We start from the raw sequence: 9,573 nt of genomic DNA, 5'->3' as shown, positions 1-9,573 counted from the left end.
TTAATATATTATATTAATTAGGAGGGGGGGTATTTTTTCTCTGAATTTATCTTATCTATTTCGTTATGTATAATTTATGAATTATTTTGCACATGTTGTTCGTCGTTGACTGAGCTCCACCATGTCCAAGTGGTTCTCATGCTGCGTTCAGACCGCAAGCAGCAGAAGCAGCTAGTTTACCAGCAGTCAACGGTTTACGCGCATCAAGGCGCAGCAAATGGTCCTGCAGCGTGTTTTCAGCAGCAGGAGCAACGTCTCATGAGCTTCTGATGCGTGCAACGCTCCTCAAAAGCAGCAGCTGCTGGAGTTGGAGAAATTTAACTTTAGCTGCTGGACGCGCCACATTGACCAATCAGAGAAGCTGATCTGGGAGCTGGCAGGGAGACAGACACAGCATTGCTGATGCAGAGCGCTATGATCACTCCTCTGAAACTGTTTATTAATGTCTAAAGTAACTTAAAATGTCGAAACCTGCCGGCAAAATATGTTGGATTGTAATTTTCTGGTGCCTGCAGTTTGGATTACATACGTGAAAAACGCTTTCCAGCCGCGAACAGTAGCGGAAAACCGCGAAGAGGCAACCGGGCCAGAAGCTGCTGTGGAATGGGATTCGTATTGACAGAGCACCGTCGGTGTACGGGGGTCTGAGTTACGGAAGCCAAGAGCGGTCGTGTCCCTCAGATACTTTTTACACTCTGGTTTTCTTGAGAAAACAAGTACATTTTCTCATTGTCTTAAGATAACAAAAGCCGTTTTCTCATCATAACGAGATGATTGGTGTATTTAAAACTGATAACATCCTTCAATATCAGCGGGAGAGGATTTATAAGTATAACTCATGGCAGCCAATGTGAAATTTTTTAAATAATCCTGTGTTTAACTTTTAGGTAACGAGACGACGTTGGTTTGATGATTTGCTTCCACTTATGATTCATAAGCAATTAGACCTAACCTCCGGCGCCGTAGCGCCTGGTGTTACGCCAGTAACAGGTATAAGATGCATTAACCCTCAAAATGAGTCCAAATTAAAGTTTTTCATTAAAAAAAAACTGATTTGTTTCTACTGTAATCCACGCAATCCAATTATCCACCACGACCTGACAATCATTGAAAAGAAATAGGAAACTAAAAAACTTATTTGCCCACAAGTGGTACCCCGACAGTATGGTTACCGTAGGCGTCTCGTTATCTCAAGAAATCTATAACTGTTTCCTAGTGATAATGAGATAATTATCTTATTATCCCGAGAAAACAATTAATGGTTTAACTGTGATAGCGAGAAAGTTATGTCATTATCTCGAGAAAAAAAAGTCAAGTATGACCGCTCTCTGCTTCCGTAATGAGCAGCTCCAACAACGAAATAATATTTGGCAGGATGATAATCTGGATGAACTGACTGCACAGATGATGTTTTCAGGAGGACTTTCCTACTTAAAAACATATTCAAACTACTTTTACCCACTGATCACAGCAAATATAGCTGTCATTGTTCCAGGCAAAGAAAGGGTAGGGTAGCTCCGCCCATCACGCATCAAACCCACTTTTTCCACCTAGAACAGCAAAGATTCTTCAGAAATGCGTCAGAACTAAACTTGTACAAGCATCAAAAATAAAAGGACGTGCGTTTTTGNTTAGTAGGAAATACTTAAACAATGGTGAGTAAAAAGGAAAATAAATACCATGAATGTAATTTGAAACAAAATAAACAATTTCATCCAATAATCCTGAAGTAATAGCTTTAACCTAAACATAAGTAGATGGAAACTGCAACATAATGCTAACACAAACAAACCCGGGATAGTAAGTGAAAGTCAAAGTTACAAACTAATGTTTAAATTTAAGCATTACAAAGATTCAGAAGAAAGAATAAGGGACAAGTGGTAAACACAAACTAAACCACTTTGTCACAGCAGCCAATGTGAAATTTTTTAAATAATCCTGTGTTTAACTTTTAGGTAACGAGACGACGTTGGTTTGATGATTTGCTTCCACTTCTGATTCATAAGCAATTAGACCTAACCTCCGGCGCCGTAGCGCCTGGTGTTACGCCTGTAACGGGTATAAGATGCATTAAACCTCAAAATGAGTCCAAATTTAAGTTTTTCATAAAAAAAAAAAAGGTTTGTTTCTACTGTAATCCACACAATCCAATTATCCACCACGACCTGACAATCACTGAAAAGAAATAGGAAACTAAAAAACGTATGATTTGCCCACAAGCGGTACCCCGACTGCACACTATGGTTACCTTAGGCATGGATGGACTGGGAATCCAGGGCTGTTGGCCAGCCTCATTCATTACTCATACAGGTTAATCGTCTCGTTATCTCAAGAAATCAATAACTGTTTTCACGTGATAATGAGATAATCATCTTATTATATAGAGAAAATAATTAATGGTTTAACTGTGATAACGAGAAAGTTATGTCATTATCTCGAGAAAAAAAGGTCAAGAATGACCGCTCTGGGCTCGCTGTGTGGGTCAAACAACGAAATTATATTTGGCAGGATGCTAATGTGGATGAACTGACTGCACGGATGAAGTTTTCAGGAGGACTTTCTCACTTAAAAACTTATTAAACTACTTTTTACCCACTGATCACAGCAAATATAGCTGTCATTGTTCCAGGCAAAGAAAGGGTAGGGTAGCTCCGCCCACCGCGCATCAGACCCACTTTTTCCACCTAGAACAGCAAAGATTCTTCAGAAATGCGTCAGAACTAAACTTGTACAAGCATCAAAAATAAAAGGACGTGCGTTTTTGCTGCCTTTGCGGCGTGCGAGTGTAGCATCAGTGAAATAAGATACACTGTGTGTGCATTGGAAACTGCTATTAATATAACTATCGTTGCTGTGTTTTTTTTTTATTATTTAATAAAAGTATTTTAGGATATCACTGAATGACTCTGTTTTTTTCCAATTTAGGTTTTCACCACCAGCTGCCGCAGACTATGAAGCTAAAACCTTTGCCTCTGGTGGACTTTTTGCCGTTTTAAATGAAATGAACTTCCTTTCTGTTGCTTAATGTTTTGTGCTTTTACATGATATTTTATTGGTAAATTTATTAACCCTTTAAAGCCTGATCCAAGAATAAAACAAAAAAGAAAATTACTTTTTTTTGGTTTGAAGTCCTTATTTGGCCTTTTAACAAAATATATAGAAAGAAAAAACCGAAATACACTTTTGATATTAATAATTTATTACTATGCGATAAGTCAAGATTATTTTTTGTTTAGTATTCTGCCCTCTGTTATCAGGTATATCTGATTGTGTACAATAGGATTTTGAGCAAAGTTTGTACCGTTAAATTATGCAAAAGGTGTCAGACGCAAAACATTTCAGAAACCGTATGTATCAAATATGATACATTTGGCATTACAGGGTTAAATATGATAATTAAATTCACAACAAAAACGATTTCTAAAGCTGCAGAATGAAGCTGCAGGGTAGGCAGGAGTATAAACCTGTGTGACCAGTGGAAACAGGCAGCAGGAGAGTCTCCAGCTTTAAAATGAACGTAATCAAAGACATTATTTTAGAAATGATTTTATTCTAGAGTCATGGTGACTGGAATTATTTCCAGAAATGAACCAACGTGTCTTTTCTGTCTGCTGTGTGTCTTTCAGAAAGCCTACTGTGGCCACTGTGGTGAGCGGATATGGGGGCTGGGCGGGCAGGGCTACAAGTGTATCAGCTGCAAACTGTTGGTCCATAAGCGCTGTCACAGACTCCTTCCTCAGACCTGCCAAAGGCTTATGGTGAGTTCTTCCTCTGCAGACGGGCCCAGCAGGAAGCTCTGCTCGGAGATCAGGTTACATGTGTGAGGATTGCATCCCCTCCATCATGTCTGAGCATCACAGAGCTCATAGATGCATGCAGTGATTTAGCATCGCCTGGAGGATTCTGAAACTGTTTGTCCAGGACTCAGAGGAGATCAGGAAGGTTACTGAATTCACATCGATGCCTTTTTGTTTCCTGCTTCCTCACACTGACCAATCAGAGCATGTTTTAAACTGAAAGAAAGGCCTTTTTTTTTTTTAGAAAGCTAAGCTGATCTCCGGCCCTTTTCTAGAGATAATCCTCCTGTAGAGACGCTCCATCTTCATAAAAATCCTCCACCAGCAACAGGAGAAGGTGTTTCATATCCTAAAAGTATCTTAGCATAAAGCCTGCATGTAAAATTAACCCTTCGACAACAAGCTTCACTAATTGGCAGATGTCATCTACTCCTCATCTACAGTTTGTGATCCAGGAATCCTTTGTTTGTGTGTTTCTTCTGCTGATACGATTCAGTTCTGATCAGTTTATTTCTATAGCACCAATTCAGAACACGTCATCTCAAAGCACCATCATGCAGCATCATGCCGTCAGATTGAGTCAAAGTTTTCTATCTTAAGCCGGGCGTACGCTGTGCGATTTTTTTTCAATCGTTGTAAGCAGCTACAGCTCACACAGTAGGAGGAAACCCTGCGGTTTCCTCCTACTGTGTGAGTTCACAGCTCACGTATGTATGTGCAGCACGATACTCTGATGCGATCTACCTGCTCACACTGTACGTCTAAAAACCGCGTGGGACTCAGCTCCGCAGTGAGATGGAGCTGCTCTCGTCTATCTGGAAGCAAAACCAGTAGAAGAGGAATAAGAAGCTCACTAGAGTGAAACGCGCTGCCTTGGCAGTTTGTGCAATTTTGTACTGAAAGCCCTAAAAAGAAAAGGCAACAACGTATTTGAACAAAGACATGGCTGAGCAAACATGGCTGCTACGGTCTGTCAATTTTACAGACAGAACTGCATTTCGCTCATTGCACCCCCGCCATGCTTCTGTATTTTCTCTCTTTTCTGAGGGGAAGAAGAAGAAGAATCCTTGTTTGCCCACTGAGTGATTTGGCCACAATGTTTGATTTTCTCCCGATTCCTGATCAGGAGGTGATTGTGGGAGGCTGATCTCCCCTCGTTCCCCCTCGTACACAACACGACGCACGATCAGGCTGAAAGTCAGGCCCATCGGAAAATTCTCGCACGACTGGAAAGTTGCCTCGAAAAGGGCAAAAAAATCGCACAGTGTAAGCCCAGGTTAAGGAAAACCAGTTGATTGCATCGACTCATTGACTCCTCAGCAATCCCTCACACTAAGCATGCTTGTAGCGACAGTGGAGAGGAAAAACTCCCTTTTAACAGCAGAATGATCAGTTCCTGTATGTAATGTTCCAGCTTTCAGCCCTAGGAGGCCCTGATTCTAATGGAGCCGACATGAATCTGATCAAACCGCGCACTGTTAGCCTCAGTCTGCTGGGATGTTAGCAAACATGTGGACTGAACCGTCTGCAGCATTTTATTCCTGTTGAACAATCCAGGCTGTGAGATAATATGAGCTGAATGACTGCAGAGCAGAGAGGATTGTTTTCTCTATCCATCCACCCTGGATGGAAACAATGGGAGGGAGGAGTACGAGGATCATTTGGTGGAGGAGACCACCGTGTGCTCCGTTTGGCTCGGTTTCCATGAATGGATCTCCATGTCACCCTGAGCTCCATCCTTATTGGCTCATCGGAACAGGCAGGCTATCTGGAGGCCAAGATAACCGACGGTCTTTGAACCTCTCTGCGTGCGAGGCGGAGCTACAGCTTTGCTTCTGTTTGATAACATGCTTTGAACTGGAGCTACATAAACAAACTGAATCGGATATAAAAACAATCTTTTCATTGATCCTGTTTGGTCAGAAAAAAAAAACTAACCCAGTTTTACGTTTTATTTTTAAATCTGAGATGTTTCTCATCTGGACTCGTCTTCATGATGGATTCAAACATATATCTACTAACTTTATGTCTATATGATAAACCCACATGAAGTAGCACAGAATAATGGAAAAACATTTTTGAAACTAAGAAAAAAGTTATTTTCAGATTAAAATGTTTGTTTTTTATACCGTCGGATGTTTTTTTTTTTTTTAGTTTCTGGCCCTGTTTTGTTGTGGGAGCAGAGCTTTAGATGACGGGTGAGGAAACATGGCTGACAGCTCAATATGGGGGCCGAACTAAACAGCTGATGCCTTCAGGAACATGTTTAAAAACAAAGAAAAGAGAGAGAAACTAATTTTACTTGAAAACTTGAGCAGTTTAGAGATGCTGTAGAGCAAAGTGGGTCCTCCAGGGCCGCTGTCCTGCAGGTTTTAAAGGTTTCCCTGCTTTAGCACAGCCTGCTGCAGAGATCCATCGTGTCCCAGTGGGATTAAAACCAACAAGCAGCCTTTATGTTCTGACCTGGTCATGGAGCCCAGCAGGAGGAGCGGATGAAGAGGCCACAGCGAGTAGAGCTGTGAGGACAGAAGCTCTAGTCTGGTTTACTTTTAGAGCGGAGGAAAGCCTAATACATTTCCTTCCACTGAAATTTGTGTTTTTTTTTACATAAACAGCTTGGATCCATGAAGGATGTCATTAAAAACAAAACACATAACATAAAGAAGACCTCTGATGTTTAAAAGACATTCCCAGTTCCCACAGTTCCTAAATGCAACATCTGGAAATGTTTAGTCAGGCCTCTGTTTGCTTCTGTCATCTTAGGCTCCGCCCCCAAACAAAAACGGGGCCAGAAAAATAAAAACAAAACCGGATCTGAAAAACCGCAAACTATTTTCAAACTTTTGATTTATTTATGTTTCATATTTTCTTGCTATAAACTAATAGCGTAACTTTGGGGTTCTTCTTAAACTAATAAATTTTGTATTCAACATCTCAGCATCCAAATCAGTTCAGTTCTTATGGTTTTAAGCTTTTTATGTTCTTTGAGTTTTCATAGAACAGCTGTTCCCACACTGAAAACATTTTTTTTTTCCTAAGATAAATTTTTCTGAATTGAGGAGGTAAATGAGACAGTTTGTCAATGAGGAAAACAATTTACATGTGTAAAAATACTCATTTCATTGGCAAATCATCTTATTTACCTGCTCTAATTAAGGGTTAATACACTTAATTCAAAATTGTTTTACTTATTTTTAGATAATTTTTGCAGTGCAAACTTTTAGCCGTGCACCCCCATCCGTGTCCCAGTCAGGCTGACCAATCAGCCCCCTGCCGACACACACACACGTTGGTTCTGTTATACGTAGTGAGGACCATGTGTTGATTTCCATTGATTTTCAGTCATCTTTAAACCTTTCTATGCCCTAACACTAAAACTAACCATCACCAAAGCTTACCTCATCCTAACCCTAACCAATTAACACCTTAATCCTAACCCTAACCATTAGCAAAATAGCATGTGGGAACCGGCAAAATGTCCTCACTTTACAATAACTGATCCTCATCGTGATGGCAAGGCAAATTTATTTATATAGCAAAATTCAGTACATAGACAATGCAAAGTGCTTTACATGATTAAAATATAGGAAAATAAAACGGAATCAGAGCAAGTAGAAGAAAAAAAAATTATTAAAAAAATGCAGAAACAAGAAAGAACATTAAAAGCAGTTGGACTAAAGAAAATTTAAAAAATTGATGGTGAAATTGGAAAAATTGGTCCTCACTCTGAGGGCTAGACAGGCACAGCTTTGTTTGACATAAAGAAAAGCTTATTTTAAAGCTAAAACTAAAGGTGGAGTGTTTATTCATGCTTTAATAACCAGGAAACACATCCTAACAACAACAACAAGTGAAAAACCGAAGGGCTAGGGTGCACGGTTCAGAGTCATAGCACCATGTTATAGTAGTACCAAAGATTATCTGCGTACTACAATAACTTCCTCTGTTATTCATCTTAAAATAAATCGTAGAAAAATACTTCTTCTAATTAATTACATTTCCCTGTCAACAAATTTTTATTTATTTACTAAAGTTTAGGTTGGAATTTCAATTCTTACAAAGGAATTTTTTATTTAAGCATCTTTTTATTGTGTAATGAAAAAATAATCTGTAATAATCAGACCATCATTATATTTTTCGCCCCACTGATCCCCTAGTAGCAGCTAGAAGCCCACTCTGGGAATCCCTGGTGTGAAGTTAACTATTCAGTCTAAGGAAATATTTAAGTGCAGCTCTATTCTCCGCAGGGTGAGCTAATGCTAGGGGCTAACGCTGAGCTCCACGCCATCCGTCCAGTTGACCAAAGAGCAAAAGATCCACATCTCAGCTCTCTGAGGACAGGAATCAGGATTGGAAAATCAATGCCATAGATAGCGTGAGCGCTGACAGTCAGCTCAGTGTCTGAACATTGATCAGAGCTTCATCACGTTATCATCAGAGGCAGAGGAGAGATTCTGAGGAAACACAAACTTCTCATTTCTTTGGCTGCTTTACCTGAAACCAGTCCTCAAATGCAGTTCTCCTCCTCCGTCCTCGCTGATGTGATTCAGCACACTCTTCACCAAGAGTGTAAAATCATCCGAGGACATGTCGCTGGATATCTGGGCCATCGCGTCGGTGGATATTTAGATGAAGTTCTCAACTTGTTTTTTCAGGATCCAGTCATGCCATCGCAGGAGCCCCCTTCAGACGCCAGGAGTGAGGAGGTGGACCTTCCACCGGACGATGCAGAGGACACGGATGGGAGTAAGACACTTCTTCTCTTCACAGCAGGAAGAGCCTCTGAATGTTTGTTCCTTCATACATACCGGTAATCATCTGGTTCATTTTTCAAAGCATTTTCCATTGTGTTGGATTAAGGAAGCTCCCTTCTGCAACTGCAAGTTTACAAAAAATAAATATAAAAAATGAAAAATGTCATCGTGGTTCCAAAAAGCTAAGCTAAACAAAAACACATTTAATACATGAGAAATGTCCCTTAATGAAGAAACTAAAATACTTCAGGTTTATCTTCACATTACTTATGAATTTTAATCAGTTCTTAGTCTTTATGCTTCTGCTTGTTACACGTTCAAAACACGGTGATGAATATATTAAGAGAGAGACTGTAAAATGATCAACAGTTTGAGTTTCAAAGAATGTCCTGGTGGGTTTCCTTCAATGGGAGGTGGAGCAAAGGTTTGAAATGAAAGCATGAGGAAAGAGATCAGTTTTACTGGTTAGTTGATGGAGATTGGAGTCAGGAAGGAGCAAGCCGAATTAACGAGTGTACGTCTGTGTTGTCAACTGGGTTCAGATGGATTGGAGGCGAACAGAAAGAGCTTCAGCACATCGGCTACATGAGCAACGCCACAGACAGGGAGCCTCAGCTCTGCTGCTGTAACACTAAGATACTATGGTGCTAAACTCAAACATGCTAAGTTTTAGCTATGAATCATTCAGGGGCTGCGTCTGCCAAACGCCAGATTCATCGACCAATTACGTCATAGCGCGTCACCGAGGCCTGATCGGGTTGGATGACTCCTCTTTATGCAGCCAACAAATGACGCCTTCTTTTCGCCCGTTTTGAAGGACGGGTCCGGTGTATCCTCCGTAGCCTTAGGTATCCCATGATCCATTGCGAGTTAAAGCAAGCCGGCTGCTTTTTTTACTGTTCACCTCATGAAAGGTGAAAAGAAAGGAGCTAGGAGCTGCCAGTAAAACAGTTAGACGCCTTTGTTTGCTGCACGTTATGTTTAACTCATTGAGCTGTTTTTTTTTTTATAAAAATATTTGA

General features: G+C 40.4%; 1 protein-coding gene across 1 annotated transcript in view; it reads left to right on the top strand.

Annotated features, from left to right (window-relative positions):
- Window positions 1-9,573, top strand: part of prkcz (protein kinase C, zeta) — a 221,473-nt gene that overhangs the window by 119,390 nt on the left and 92,510 nt on the right. The window contains exons 6-7 of the mRNA XM_015390042.1: window positions 3,627-3,758; window positions 8,453-8,543. Coding sequence (XP_015245528.1) covers window positions 3,627-3,758; window positions 8,453-8,543 — 223 coding nt within the window. The remainder of the gene's footprint in view (window positions 1-3,626; window positions 3,759-8,452; window positions 8,544-9,573) is intronic.

Source organism: Cyprinodon variegatus, unplaced genomic scaffold, assembly GCF_000732505.1.
Source record: "Cyprinodon variegatus isolate N-32 unplaced genomic scaffold, C_variegatus-1.0 Scaffold483, whole genome shotgun sequence".
NCBI lineage: Eukaryota > Metazoa > Chordata > Actinopteri > Cyprinodontiformes > Cyprinodontidae > Cyprinodon > Cyprinodon variegatus.
Note: the sequence above shows the minus strand (reverse complement) of the source record. Positions and strands in the feature narration are given on the sequence as shown.